This window comes from Astyanax mexicanus, chromosome 5 (genome assembly GCF_023375975.1).
Source record: "Astyanax mexicanus isolate ESR-SI-001 chromosome 5, AstMex3_surface, whole genome shotgun sequence".
Taxonomy (NCBI): Eukaryota; Metazoa; Chordata; class Actinopteri; order Characiformes; family Acestrorhamphidae; genus Astyanax; species Astyanax mexicanus.
Window position 1 is genome coordinate 21,519,696 of NC_064412.1, and position 15,771 is coordinate 21,535,466.

General features: G+C 36.2%; 1 protein-coding gene across 4 annotated transcripts in view; it reads right to left on the bottom strand.

Annotated features, from left to right (window-relative positions):
* lrp8 (low density lipoprotein receptor-related protein 8, apolipoprotein e receptor) overlaps positions 1 to 15,771 on the bottom strand; it is a 199,958-nt gene that overhangs the window by 16,500 nt on the left and 167,687 nt on the right. For all 4 annotated transcript variants that reach the window (XM_049479356.1, XM_049479353.1, XM_049479355.1 and 1 more), the window contains exons 11-15: positions 15,210 to 15,437; positions 14,121 to 14,239; positions 13,001 to 13,140; positions 5,506 to 5,647; positions 3,095 to 3,247 (exon numbers count right to left, since the gene is read on the bottom strand). In XM_049479356.1, coding sequence (XP_049335313.1) covers positions 3,095 to 3,247; positions 5,506 to 5,647; positions 13,001 to 13,140; positions 14,121 to 14,239; positions 15,210 to 15,437 — 782 coding nt within the window. The remainder of the gene's footprint in view (positions 1 to 3,094; positions 3,248 to 5,505; positions 5,648 to 13,000; positions 13,141 to 14,120; positions 14,240 to 15,209; positions 15,438 to 15,771) is intronic.

Here is a 15,771-nt window from a genome sequence, read left to right on the forward strand (position 1 = left end):
TTCGTTCTTTATCCTTCTTCCTGAAAGGCAAATTGTCAACTCTGCAATTCCTGCCCCAACTCCACAGCTGCAGTGCCTGAAAAACTCCTCTCTTCACTTGGCCCACATATTTTTCTGCTCTTTCTGATGTCTGAGTGGGAGTGAACAACAATGACTAACAGCGTTACTGGAATTAGAAGCTAGTAGATGTCAGAGCTGTCAGATGAATCAGAAACAGAACAGAACGGTGGAGTTTTTTTTTTTTTTTTACTTATTTTTTTAAGTAAGTCCCTCTCCGGTCATTTGCCAGAATACATCACTTTAATAATGAATACAAATAACAGTGATTATCAGACTCAGTCTAGTAATTCAATCGGCTGCCAGGTACCAAGAGTTTTTTTGTGAACTGGGAAAATCGTCTTTTAGCAGAACTCAGCAAGCTGGAATTCACTACAGAAAAATCTAAAACTCAACTCACTGGTGTCACTAAATCGTTTTAAACTTTTAATATCTAACCACCTTCAGACAGCCCGTTCCTGTTTCACTTAATCTTATTTATTTTTAGCTTTTATTATTTTTTTTTATTTCTTTTATTCTTTGATTTTTAATAGTTTTGTATTATATATATTTTTTGTTTTGTTCATTTTGATTTGTTTCTTTTACTATTATTATTTTAATTGTTTTGTACTATATAAGTCTGTTTTAGATTAATTTGTACTGTTTTTCTATTTTATTAATCACTTGTCTTCTTTTTACCTTTATTTCTTATCAATTAAACCTCAAGTTTTATTTGTATCTATTTTTAATCTTTTGTCCACTGTTATTTGTTTCCTTTAAAATGATTAAATATAGTTATTTTTTTCTTTGTCGTGTCAATCCCTGTTTTCGTAAATGCTCAGCTACATTGAAAATGAGGGCTGCCCCCATTGTATTTCCGAGTATAAATATAGGTTAATTGATTGATTGATTAAGTTTCCAATTCTTTATCAGCAAGAGTCAAGGCCTAAAAGCTAAAAGTGGGAACAAAGAATAAAACTTTAAAGCAAAATATTATCAAAGAGTGTCACTTATTCTATGGGATCTGAAAAATCCCACCGAACACAACCGTCCAGCTGTCCAAGTGTATTTTTGTAAGCCTAAAAGCCTGTACTCGGTTTGTTTTGGTTTCACACAGAAGTTTAGTGAGAGCATCATCACCTAGGAAGATTCGTCTGTGTATACTTAACACTGATTGGTTTGGCAAGTTGCTTTTCCAGGTGTTGTACTGAATCAGTCTTCCTTCATATGCAGATCAGCATGCAACAGAATAAGCATAACAGATTACCCTCAGATTTCTTCCTATAACCCATACTGCTGCCTGCACATGAAGTACCTGTACTTTTTCTTCTTTTGCTGTTAAATTGTTAAAGATAGCCTGAACTCAACTAGCCTGTAACTGGTCCAAATGCCAAACCTATACTGGATTAAAAAAAAATCTATTAAGACGAAAATGCTACTTTGCATTGTTGTTTCTTTTGTAAAACATGCTTTAGCTTATTTACTTTTACAATGCTCTGCACTCCTTTGCTTGTACTTCTTTAAAAAAAGACGCAATATGTATCCATAGTAACTGGCATTTTTATGGCTTGTGCATGAAACAGGGTTAAGAAATGGATTGGATGGACATAAAAGTTGCATGAAGTCCAGTCAGAGAGAAGTTTGTCAGAAAGAAAGTTGAAGGTTGTTCAGAAAGAAGTTGCAATGCTGCATACTGGATAAGCATCAGACTTCAGCACCACATATATGGCCAAAATCAAAATGAAAAAGCTGACATTCACTGTGGCTTTGCTATTCAAATTAAACCCAAACACTACATCTGTGACACATTAGAAGTACAAGTTTTGATTAAAGCACTTTTACCTGCTTTATAAACAAAAATACACTAATATGTTTAGCCACTATTTCCTGCTATGTAAACAATTACTCACTTAATAATTAGTGGTGTCAATCGATAAAAAAAATATAATCCAATTTATCACAACAATATTCTGTTATTAACTGCTATTAATTGTACTTGTTCTTAAGACGCAAGTTTTTATAGTAGATATTTAAATATAAATAAAAAAATTAATTGCTGTCACCCTTGGTGCCGCTCGAGATTGCAGCAGAAGTTGGGTTCAAACTAGGTGGTGTAATTAATTTATGTAAAAAAACAACAAAAAAAAAAAAACACATTGATTCAAAATTAATCAAGTGCATTAACGCTTTAACGTTGACAGCCTTATTGATAATACAATGGCTATGATAAAATTAACAAATCGTATTTAATTATACAACTAAGTATGTTAAAAAAAAACAATAAACTAGGGCTGCACAATATAGAAATTCAGACATTGCAATTTTTTCTGCAATCTATGTTGTGATATGAAACACAGGAATTGTCACCAGATTTCTCCAGAATTCAATAGTCCAAAATGTCAACATATTAATCAAAAGATTGGAATAAAATAAATGATCCTGTGCAGATCTAATCTGCCTCTGGTAAAAACAGCTCTTGGAAAAAATAAGAGATCACTTAATGATGATGTTGTTCTTGATTTTACCAAATAGGAAACCTCTGGAATAAAATTAAGAAGAAGATGAATGATCACAGCCATCAATCCAAGCAGAACTGCTTGATTTTGTGCACCAGGAGTGGCATAAAGTTATCCAAAAGCAGTGTGTAAGACTGGTGGAGGAGAACATGTCTAGATGCATAAACACTGTGATTAAAAACCAGGGTTATTCCACCAAATATTGATTTGTGAAATCTTAAAACTGCATTATTTGAGTTCTGAAAGCTCTGGATCTTTTTTGTTATTTCAGCCATTTCTAATTAAAAATATTTTTATTTGGAATTTGGGAAAATCAAAGAAACTTATTTTTAAACTGATGCTGTATGTCATGGAGAGGTTGTGGCATGACATATATGGTTAACATTGTGTGACTGATGTATGGTTAATGCGACAGAACATGCACACATTGGAATGATAATTTAAATGATCAAACAATACATTGTGTAGCCCTAAAATACACTTTGCATTACTTTAACACTTTAGTTTTGTTTCATAGTTTGAGGCTCTTAAACAAAGCTTACCTGTGACACAGCGGCGCATGTCTGGACCCAGCTCTGCATCATCAGGGCAGGCGCAGGTGTACTTGGGCGAGTGCTCAGTTATCTGGGGAGCTTTGAGACACAGGTACTCGCAGCCTCCGTTGGGTAGACTCCCCATGTTACAGCTATCCGGAGCTGGAAGGGAAAAATGCAGAGTGTGTGCTAATTGTATTAGCCGTGGGAACTGTGTGCTCAGCACTGTTAGCATAAGAGTGCACATCATTAAACATCAGTTTAAGAGAGCAGGAGTGGTAGCAAGAATAGGGAGAAAGTATAAAGGCCACCATTACAGCAACTCTGTGCTTAAACAAACAGTTTGCTGGCACCGCCGGCAGTGCGGAAATGTAATTCAGCCACTGAATGTTCTTCGCAATCTATCTGAGATATGAGAGCTGACCCTTCGGAGGGTTCCCTTTTCTTCTCACAGGGCTCTCAGGACTGGGTTACAACAAAGACGCTTTCATCTACACAGAGACCTAGTGGGGTTTGATTGCTTTGAAAGCGGTTAAATATAGGCAGGCAAAATCCGCAGAGAAAGTGCAGTAATGAAGAGATTCCATCTGCATCCATCAGCTTTATAGCATTCAGAATATGAAAACAGAAAACTTTTACACCCTCCCTCAGCACAGATACGCCAGCATACACACCAGCACACACACACCCTGTCACACGAAAGCATACTGTACCATCAAAGTGTGATAGAAAGTGAGTGATGAAAGAGAGCAACAGAAAGACGGTAGAAGCAGCACTAGATTCAAATCCGGAAAACACAAACAGTAAATCCCCGTTTTATCCACAAAAGGAGGGAAGGAAATATGAGGATTACTTTATTTTGCACTGGGATGTGTGTGTGTGCCTATTGAGTAATATTTCAGGAAGAGGCTCTGCTCCTCATGAAGTATTCCTAGTGTATAGGCTGTGGCTTGCCGAGGTACATGAATATTACACCCTGATCTACTGAGACACGCATGGGTGAAACTGCTGAAATTCATATCCTGCCTTTAACAAAGTGTTCTTTCCTGTAAGCTACTAAGCATGCACCCATAATGGAAATGTAGGTCAATGCCAGGATCCAATTTTTTTTGTACCTGCAGATACTGACACATTTCTTGGGACTGAATCTACCTTGATTAGCATCAGAGATTTTTTCAAAAATACAGTATCAACGCAGCCAGAATTTTGTACACAAAATTATTTCTTTATTTGTATTATTTACTAAATGGTAGTAGATTATTATTAAAAACTTAAAAACGATGAAGGAACACGTATGCAATTAGTTAATAGACAAAAACGTTGAAGCGCAGGCAGTGAAGAAAAGTAAAGTGAAGGCAGTGTAGTGCTCATACTTTAACCACCTGAGACCTGAACTTGTTGTGCTTTTTGATTTCTCCTATTCTTTTGGGATTAGTAGGACCTAACATGTATAAAAAATAAACTTTGTATTTGTACAGGAAGTCCTCATATGGGGACAGTAGTTTATTTTAACATTTAAAAATTTTCTTGCAATTTGGGACCAGACTGACCCATTTAGTTCTAAAACTGTTAGCTTTCTACAGTGAGTAAATAAACTTATTTTAAACATAACATTTTATGAGCCCATGTTTTTGTCTGGACTGGCTGAAGAAACCTTTGACTGGGTTTCCTGTCATCTTGTTTTCAATCTATTGAGAGTAATGTTGTCAGGTGACCACTAGATGGTACAGGCTGTTTGTCCATATGAGGCCAAAGGGTCCACATTAGGTAAAAAAAAAAAAAAAAAGAATTATGGTGCAGAGAGGTAGAAATGTAATGTCCACATGAGGACGCAGGGTCTCAGACTAAGAATGCCAAGGGTGGGCAAAATTGCATCAAAGCAAAAAGTGCTACTTTAAAGAATCTTAAATATAAAACATATTTTGGGTTTAACACTTTGTGTACTTCATAATTGCATATGCAAGAAAAAAAAGTAAAAAGATTCAAAAAAGATTCATTTTTTGAAGCAATGTCCTGGTGGCATCACTCCAATATCTACTTAATGTGAGATCTGATATCTGATCTGATCTGTTTTATGCATTCATGACAGAAATGTGCTAATATGTATGAAAACACTACACTGTTTTAGTGTAACAAATACAATTATAAATAATTCCAATGCTGCTCTCTCTTTATTGCTGTCTCACCTCAGCTCATACACACATGCACAGTATTTACACCTCTTCTGTGGATTATCGTGCCCAACATGGTCACTTAAAATGCACATGAACGTGAACAATGTAGAATAAATAATGACTGAAACAGTCCACCGACTGTCTTATTTTAAAATCTCTGATAAAATAAAGCAGTTATTTGTGACTGTCTCCTGTCTATCAATGTCTGTAATCAGTGAGCTGTAGTGAGAGTACAGTAGTTCAGACCTTTGGGTTGCCGAAGCTCGTGGAACACCACTACGTCCAAGGGGTTGTTAAGGTGCTGAGCCAGCATGGCCACGTCATGCCCTGTCAGTCGGTTGACGCTGTAGATGGCTTCATCCTCCAGGTCTGTCCAATACACTCGGTCCTGCAGAAAATAAATAGCAGATTTAAAAGCAGAACCAGGCAAACACTTCTGCTATTATAAAATTACAGTCTAGCGGCTTAATAAAAAGATAACAATATACTCAGCATCATTGACAGGGACCATCTACAAGAAAAAAAAAACTTATTATAACAGTAATTGTTGGTAGTGTTACTATCTATATCAGTGCATTGCCTCTCTAGTCATTATCAGTGAGATTTCTGGCAGCATAAGCAAATGCACATGCATAAATATAATAACATCCTTAACCAAGTAGTGTATATGCAAGCATGCCCAGTAATCACAGAAGGGCTGGATCTTTAACCCTGTCCCAATAAATTAAAATGTAAAGCAAAAGTAAAAACAAGGAAAAAACTATTTTTCTTGGATTCAAATATTCTGAAGGCATTGTCATGTGAGAAAATTAACTCGTCAAGTTACTTCACACGGGATGTCAGTGCTGACAGCTTTTACACACAGCTTTCCTTGATGTGAGCCTCAAACCACAGACTTCAGAAGGGTCAGAGATCAGTGCTTTACGTTCACACTCACACTTGACCAAATGTACCAGAGCATATAAGAGCAAGCTATCCTAGATTTAAAAAAAGAAACGCTAAGGTAAAAACACCCAGTTCAAAACGGGAGCCCTTAGATGTTAGGTGCACATATACTGTCACAGTCATTTCTCTAAAATAAAAATTTCACAGGAGAAGGGAAAAACTCCTTTTCAATGAAAGTCAATAGAAATTGTTTATTTATTTTTGAGCAATTCTATTGGGCCATTTATCATGAAATTTTGATACAATGTAAAAAAAACAAAACAACTATCGGTCTCTCATTATGCCAAAAAGTAAAAAATAAAAAAAAAGGCAAATACTGAGATGACAGGTTTTTGCATTACAGTAATGATATGATAGATGTTTATGATAATGATATACTGATCTGAAGGATAAAGTAAAGTAGACAACAGATCAGGCCTGTCACAATAATAGCAATTAGGGGGCGATATCGCCCTAAAATAATATCACAATATTTTATGATATTTTCATGATAATGATACTCCTGGCGATATGACAAAACACTGAATTAAAAAATATTGAAAAAAAAAAGAAACAATATCTCCATATATCCAGGATTATAATAAAATGAATAATACTGCACAGATATAATCTCTAGTAGACATATAATAGGATATGAGAATTTTGTGAATTTGTCTTTTGCTAAAAACAGCAATAAAGTAGTACCCTGATGTGATAAATAGGGATGGGTGATATGGCACAATATTTCAGGGTATAATATCGTTCACAATATTGAAAAATATTGTCGATATTATTGCGTATGATATGATATGGCACACTCCTAATTGCAACATTGATACTGTATAGCTGTTAGGGCTGGACCCGAATATTCGGGTATTCGGATATTCGTTCGTTGAGTAGGTATTCGGTTTTTAATTTTGGTATTCGGATATTCGTTTTTTTTCTACTTTCCAGAGCTCCACCTCACTCTAACCACTTCTGTTCTCGCGGGTCCCGTCAGAATATCTTGCGTGCGGGACAGAACTGAACTGTTATTGGCTGGAGCGGGAGTTTAATCCAGACGACAGTTTTGGGAGTAATGGCGTTAAAATAAACGGCGTTACTAACGCCGTTACTTTTTTCAGTAAGGAGTAATCTAACTAATTACTATGACTGTAACTATAACGCCGTTACCATTTTCGACACTCCGTTACTGCACGTTACTTTAGCAGCTGAATGAACTTTTTTTAAACTTTGCGCATACAGACAAAGAGCCCTATCATACACCCCGCACAAGGCGTGTAGGGTGGCGCTTTGCCACCCGTCAACAGTCTATTTTTAGGCCTTGCACGCGTCCTTAAAATAGCGTTGGACTTTGGAATATATTAACACCGATGGGCGTGGTGGTCTGGAAATGATGTGTGTTGAGGTAAATTTCTGGCGTGTTTCTATCTTGGCGGCGGAAAAAAGCTTAGCGCGATTGCTCACCCTGCGCTCCAAAATACTCCATACCATCACATCTTTACCACATAAAAATAAACCACACCCAGAGCCTTCAGCAATCAACTATGAAAAAATATATATACTTAAAAATCTGCACTGTAACTATAAATTATTATTAGTTATATTTATTTCTGTCAGTTATAAGGATTTATATTTATGTTTAGTACACAGACTAAATAACTGTAACTAGGCATTCTGCTGTTTAAAAATTTCAACAGATGCTTATTCTCACTCAAATGCTGGAGTTTTGAAATGGAAAATTAAAAGAGAAAATAACTTTGACTGAACATAAATTTATTTTAGTTAACTTTGCTATTATTTAACTGAATTTCACTTTTATATCTGAAAAATAAAGCACATTGTCAATCTGGCGCGTGGTGCTGCCCGTCAATTACATAAAACTTAAAACATTTGAAATACACAGAAATATAAAGCTATATGTTAGCATTCGTTTCTTATCACCAGGGCAAATTTATTAAAATATTAAATATATTAATTCATGAATTAAAATCTCGTCCAGCACTCTGAAATGTCAGGCACGCAAAGTGGTGCTTGGCGCAGCGGCGCGGCATTGCGCGCAGAATAACCTCTGTCTTCTAAAAAAAGTTTTTATAAATAAGATCTGACAAGTATACTAAAATTAATGTTATTAAACTTACTAAAGCCAACAAATGTACTGTTAATTAAAATCAGGCAAAATGCGCTGCGCCTCTCTCTCTCTCTCTCTCTTTCGCAGCGGGAGATGAATTCAGCGCGAGGCTATAAATAATTTACAACTCAGTTCAGTTAAATAAAAATAAGTAAGGACCTGTAAGTTAATCAAATATTGTCAAATATAAAGGATAGGTTGAGGTTTTGGTGAGCTGTTTTCATGATTTGAAACTGAAACTAACCGAAACTTTTATTATTCTGCGCAAAAAGCCTGTGATTGTTTTAAATGAGTTTTTTAAGGGATTTAAATGAGTTTTTTTAACGGATTGTTGTTTTTGTCCATTCTTTTGTTTTGTTTATATATACATTTATTTCTTTGAGTGTTGTTTGGTTTGTTTAATTTTTATCCCCAGACGCGTATTTGTTTTTTCCGTTTTTTTTTTCAGTATTACATGTCTTAGTAATTTTCTTTGGTCCTGTGGAGTTTTTCGTTTCTTATTTTTTTTTATTCGTTAGACTATATTTTTGTCAACATTTTGGGTTTATTTTTGTTTGTTATTTTTCTAATAATAATAGTAATTACATCATTTATTTTCTTTATTTATTCTTACGCAGCAGATAAGACGCGGTGTGCGGCAGCAGAAATTCCGGGATGAAAACACAAAGAAATCTGGGCTAAAAACACAGAAAAAATATGGGGTGAAAAACAAAAATCCGGGATAAAAACACCAAAAATCCGGGGTGAATATGTCTTAAGGGGGCCGTGATTTTCTTTTCTTTTTTTACCTCTTTTTTTACCTCTTTTTTTAAAAACGAATATTCGAATATTCGCTTCGAATCAGTGCCGAATATCCGGAGCTCAAAAAACGCTATTCGGGCCAGCCCTAATAGCTGTATATATATATATATATATATATATATATATATATATATATATACAGCTATATGTATATGTACATATTATACTGTATACTGTATAATATGTAAACATTACTTCCATATTTCTTATTGTATTTAAATAGAGAGAAGAGTCCATTCATGTGAATGAACTAGTATTTTGTTTTAAAAAATGTGGATGTTTAAATCTTTTTTAAATTGAGATTTTTGAATATTCATAATAAATAAATGCTCAATGCTTTATGAATGAAATGTGCAATTTATTTATCATGCTACAGTATTATCATTATATCATTGGTTAAAAAAAGTCCTAATATGATAATATAATATTGTTTATTGCAATTATTTCTGTAACAATAAATTGTTAGTGTGTTATCATGACAGGCCTCCAACAGACTAGCCACAGGCTAGGACTGCAATACAAATGAGAGTAATTGTAAATCTTTTTTTTTTTACAGGGCACAGGTGCTTTGTTCAAAAATATCAAGAAAGGAGAAGGGAAAGAACGGACACGGGGGGGGAGAGAGCGCAGATAAAATGATGAGAATGCAGTGATGAGAATGCAGGCACCTGGCAAAAGATTCTGCAATCAGGGAGAGAACACAACAGAGAGGGACACACAGGGGTTCAAAATTAATAAGAAGAGTGAAAGAGAGAGAGAGAGAGGAAGAGTGATGGTCTGGAGTGTGTATTCCTGAATGTGAGAGAGAGAGAATGAGACAGAGGCTCTTTAGTAAAAAAAATCTTTTTGATCACGCCGCAAGTTTTTCATCAGTCTAATTAGAGCTTACGCTGCTATCTCCTACTCGCATCTACAAGAGTCTCACATGCTCGTCTGAGAAACAACACCTCCTCTGCTATTCTCTCCTGTTCTATCTCTCTCTCTTTCTTCCCCCCAATTCTCTTCCTCTCTCTCTTCGGAGACACCAAAAACCTGTGCACAGACGGGGCTGTTACTATGACTACCAGACATTCACTCCACTTTCTTTTTTTTTGCAGCGGATTTGGAAGTAGATGATCCGGGCAGCGTGAGGGAGTATGAATGAATACTGTGAGGCTGTGAGACACTCTCTTCGCTCTGGACGTCTGCTCAGAGCCTCGGTATAAGAAGATGTTTACCAGGGGCTGCTTTTGGAAAGGTCAGCCCTGTGCATCCCCCCGGAGCTTCAGCAGGTGCTGCTCTCAGTCACTGATCAGCAGGACTCTCTTCATCACACTTCAAATGCAGCCATGCCCTACCACCGAGGGAAAAAATCTCACTCTTATCCTCTCATGACTGCAGGATTAACCTTTTCTAGGAAAGTACGTTTTTAATTAAGATCCAGCTTTTGCATTTTTCACTATAGGGATTAAACTCTACTGGTGATCAGGCAAGGCAGAAGCTAATTACTGAATGGTACTTGTGAGTGGCATAGGAAACCAACCCATAACCATCTTAGACAGGTATATTTATCTTAAGAGAGACTACTAATTGGATCTGTATGTTGTTACAGTCACATCTATTGTTAATGTTAAATGTAATTTAACCCTTTTCTTTTTTATGAAAACATTGGATTTTCTGAAATAGTGGATTTTCTAAAATTAAGCAACTTTTTAGATGAAGTTTGACAAACAGGGGTTAAGCCTAGTCACAGACATTATTATTTCCTTTCATTTGAAAAGCTCCATAGTATAAATAGAGAAACTGGTGAAATTTTGATGAGGTTTATATTTACTGTAATTTGCTTATATTCTATCCAGATAACGTTTACATTTATGCATTTGTTTTCTCTGCATTAATCCCTTTATGCTTCTATGCACTTCACAAAATATAGCTTTTGTATATCAGTAAAGCCTTCTTGTGTTGCAAGATGGCCATACAAATTTACTGTGGGAATTAAAACTGAATAAATACTTTCTTTAGTTCTGACGATGTAAAATTTGTGAAATGCCCAATCTAGTTATATAAACCATAGGAATGATATTTCACAAACTCTCAAAAAAGAGGTTTGGGTATTAACTGAATTATGCTGGTACTACAGAGTAAAAATTCACATCAAATGAATTGGTATCAGTTCAGGTGTAACTCACACTCAGGCAACAGAAAGATGAGACAACTCTGAAAAGTGGTTACAGTTCTTAAATAAAGGCTCTCTGCAAAGTTGTATTGTAAAATGCAAAGCTGGCCATTTTAACTCCTGATCAAACGCATTTAAATCTAAAAGCTGTAAAGAGTACCATATTTGATGGTATGGTACAGCTGCCACAAACATTTGCAGGAGCCTGCAGCCATTGTTACAAGTGAGGAACTGACAATGTCACTTACATCTTCAGGCAAGTATTTTTAAGTGCTTGTTCAAAACGCATGATGTGTTATGCTACAATATCTTATTTTTATTTTTTTATCAAAAAGTAAAAAAAAGGTTAATCTATTTACCACAAAACATACACTTTTCTTCTTCTTTACTGTTACTATGTACTCCCAGTGTTTAAAAATGTTTGTATGATGTTTCAAATTAAATATTAGATTGAATAAAATATTAGATCACCACACATTTGGCACAAAAATAACAAAATATATTCAGTTATAAAATGAATCATTGAATCAGTTGAATCATTCCCTTAAGAGGGATTGTAACTCTACCTTCTTTTTATCTGCAAAACACTACAAAAAAGCTTAGACTGTTTAAACCAGCAGGATCAGTAGCTATTGACAGAAATCCTCCTAACTGCTGCAAATCTTCAACTGCAATTGCGAAAGACCCAGTGGAGAACTTTAGCAGTAGTTTAGGAGCAGCCTCAGGGGTGTATCGGCAGCATGGCACCTCATTCCTCAAGTATGAAGGACAAAAGTTAAAGAACGAGAGGAAAACACATTGTTTCCTTTTTTGCGGGGCTTGGCCCCTGGGTGCCCCTGTGCTGAGCTGGCTCATCAACTGGCCTGTCGGGGGCAGAGGCTGATGTATGGCCTGGGCTGAGTCCTGCCTCACAGCTTCTCTGGAGCTGCTTGCCTGTAAAGGCTTTTTAATTTGGTTTGTGTCTTTAGCTGCTGCCAGCAAGCCAGGGCCATTCATCTACTGGGCTGCAGTGCTCCCCCAGTGAGCAACAACATTTCTAACCGCAGCCTGCTGTTCATGAAGAGTACGTGTATGCGTGTGCGTGTGTATTAATGTATGAGAGAACGAAAGGTTTTCTCAGATTCAGTCTGGTTATATTCAGATTCTGACATTTAGGCAGCCTGTCTCAGGAATATCTGACGGGATAGATCTGTTACAACATCGCAACATAGCAGACTTAACATGCCCCAAGCCTGTATAACACATCCCTGCAACCTTTTCTGAGCTGTTTCAAAAAACAGCTACAGTCCAGACCCCAGTTATTAACATCTCGTCAGCTCTGAGTTGTATAGGGACCTCCACACTGTTCAAGAACCTCTGAGTTTCAACAAAAGCAGCTGAAGCTGTCAAGACCTTGCACTGCTTATTAGATCGACAAGGCCTAGCCCATCTGCATTGGGCCTTCAGCTTTCAGGCCTGATAAAAGCAGTGCACCATCTGTCTCTGAATATCCATCACCAGCCCTTTCAGAGATTTCACAAGCAGGTTGCTTAATATAAGCCATCACTCTTTGGAGACAGCATCCTTTAGTCGAGATTCTGTTCTGACAGCTTAGTATATAATGACAGCAGCACTCGCTCACTGAGAGAAAGAAGCTGAAAAATAGCCTGTAATAAAAAACACATTCATTTTGGAACTGAAAGGATGTTAAATAATCATTCTAATTTATTAATGGATGAATAAAGTCTTACCTCAAATAGAGTGAGAGCAAAAGGATGACCCAGATGATCCATAGAGGAGAGCAGAACTCTTCGGTTGTCTCCATTTAGGTCCACACTGGAGATAAGGTGGAGCTTGGAGTCCACCCAGTACAGACGTCTGCTGGATAAATCTGATGAGAACATTGAATCATTGAGTCTTAAGTAGGGTAAAGGCTGTGAAGCAGACATTCGTTTAAATCAAATACCAATGCCATGAACTGGTCAGAGAGTTTCATTAAAAATAATGCCCGTTTTGAAGTTGACACATCACTAACACAATAATCACACCGTTAACTGTGCCCAGAATCAATGGCAAAATGAAAGGGGGGAGCAAGACAAAAAGAGAATTACTTTCTACTTGTGCCTTGAAAAAATGATTTATTTTCATACAGACATAGCAACAGTCCATTTCACACTTTCACTGGCATCTTTCTTTTTCTATCCATCTACCACAAATGCTTTTTCAAAAGGCCTCCTGCTTTAGAGAGTCAGACAAATAATGAAAATATCGACAGCACTGCTTGTGTAATTCCATTTACTTTTTCTTAAACTGGCTAGTGATTGATGAAAAGCAGGGATGGTGAATGATTTAAAGCCCTGCCGGTCACAGGGGACTGTTCCCTATTATTAGTATTCTTTCCTTCTCCAGACTTCCGCCATCTCTGAATTAGATTTACTGTTTTCTTTTCTTTCTTTGTTTCTCGCTCTCTCTCTTTCTCTCTCTGATGTCTTTCTCCCCTCTTAATTGTGAACTGGAACACTGGGTCTTAAATGACCCAGTACAAATCATGGAGGTTTAACTCTTAAAGAATTTAAACTTACATATTTCAATTAAATAAATAAGAAAAATCTACAAAACTCACAAAGGCAGATATCGCATAGAATGTAAATTAACCTGATGTCCAATATAGTGGATGTGCTTCGTCTTTGTTTTGCTAATTTCTTGTTAATTTCCACAAGCCAAATATACTGACTTTCATATTTTGACTATACTCTTTCTTCTTTCCCTGCTTTCTCTATTCATCCTTTTCCAGTGAACTGCATGTTTAATGGAAAAACTGAGATAAAATTCAACTCAACATTCATTTTCACATTCATACTTTTTTAATACCTAGTGCAATCCCATTAGGCCACTCAATTCTCTCTGAGACCAGCACCTGGCGGTCCACACCATTCATCCCAGATTTTTCAATCTTGGCCGTTGCTCCCCAGTCTGACCAATACATAAACCTAAAAAGATGAGAAAAGAATGAAAAATCATTAAAAAAATATATATATATTTTATATAATGACTCACATTCACTTTGGCTGTAGAACCCAAAACATACTCAAAATCTGTTTGAATAATAAAGTAGACTAAATGCAAAATAAAAATGAAATTTAACTCACAGATTTACATCTATGTGCAATTTTGTTCTTTTTAAGTATAGAAAAAACGTAACACCTGTCAGGACTTAAGGCAAGTTTTAAGTAAGTATATGTTAATCAAAAGCCGTCTTAGACCTAACTACATCCAAGAGCAGCAGGCACTTTGTCCACAGGCAGCAATTAGCTCTCATGTAGACCTGCTCTCCGGTGTTCATTTGCATGTTTTTCAGGCTTCTCTACTTCAATAATTTGCTGGAAAGAGGCTCACAGGGATAGAGCCATCATGACAGAGAAAGCATGCATTTGAACATTTTAGAAGCTCATTGAGGGGAAATGTAGTCGTGAATGCTAAGGTTTGAAGAGAAGTGCATTATATTTTTTACAGCATAAAGAATATAAAACCAAAGCTTTGTGTTTGGCATTAGCTTAGCACGTAGGGTATCTTAAAAGTAAGAAAGTAAGAAATGGAGAAATAACAGCTTTCGCAAAAATGAGGTAAAAAGCTCATTTCGGAGGCTCTGTAATAGCTCTTCCACTAACAGTGATTTTTCATTCAAATAATGTAAAAAAAATAATAAAATAAAAAGGAATATCTCCATTAAAGTTTATTGTGCCGGCTCTAAAGACATTGATTTCACTGACATTTTTGGAGCTGTGTCCTTGTACTAAAAGGAAAAAGAAGTTTAATGAATGCTATTGTACTGCCTTGCTGTATTACTAGCTTTTTTTTCACAAAAAAAAAAAAAAAATATATATATATATATATATATATATATATATATTTTTTTTTTTTTTTTGAGCATAGAAAAAACAGAATTCTCTGTTCTCTTACCCTTGTCTCGGGTCAACAGCAATTGCACGTGGTTCACTTAGTTCAGAGTCAAGCAATACTTTTCTCTTCTTTCCATCACTGGTAGCAACAGAGATGGTCTTGTGTCCAGAATCAGTCCAGTAGATGTTTTTATGCACCCAGTCCACCGCTATGCCTTCTGGGGAATGTAGTGCTGAGTCAATAAGTGTGGTTTGTTCAGAAGAGTTACTGGCTTTGTTGATATATGCACTGAAAAAGAAACACACACAAACAGACATGAATTTACACAAACAGGCAGAGTCTACAGCCTTCAGGGACAAATGGTACCAATTTGATTATGATCTTTCAGAAAACACTTCTATCTCCCAGCTTGTTTGTGACTTGGCTTATACACCTCAAACACCTCATATAATCAGCTGCATCCAAAATTCATTCACAGGCATCAGAGGGAACAACAACTGTATATTTCTCTAATAATGATTGTAGGACAACATAGATCAGGGGTCGGCAATTAAGTTTGGCCGTGGGCCAGATATTTTCCAAAACATTACTTGGCAGGCCACAAAAAAAAAAAACAGTCTGT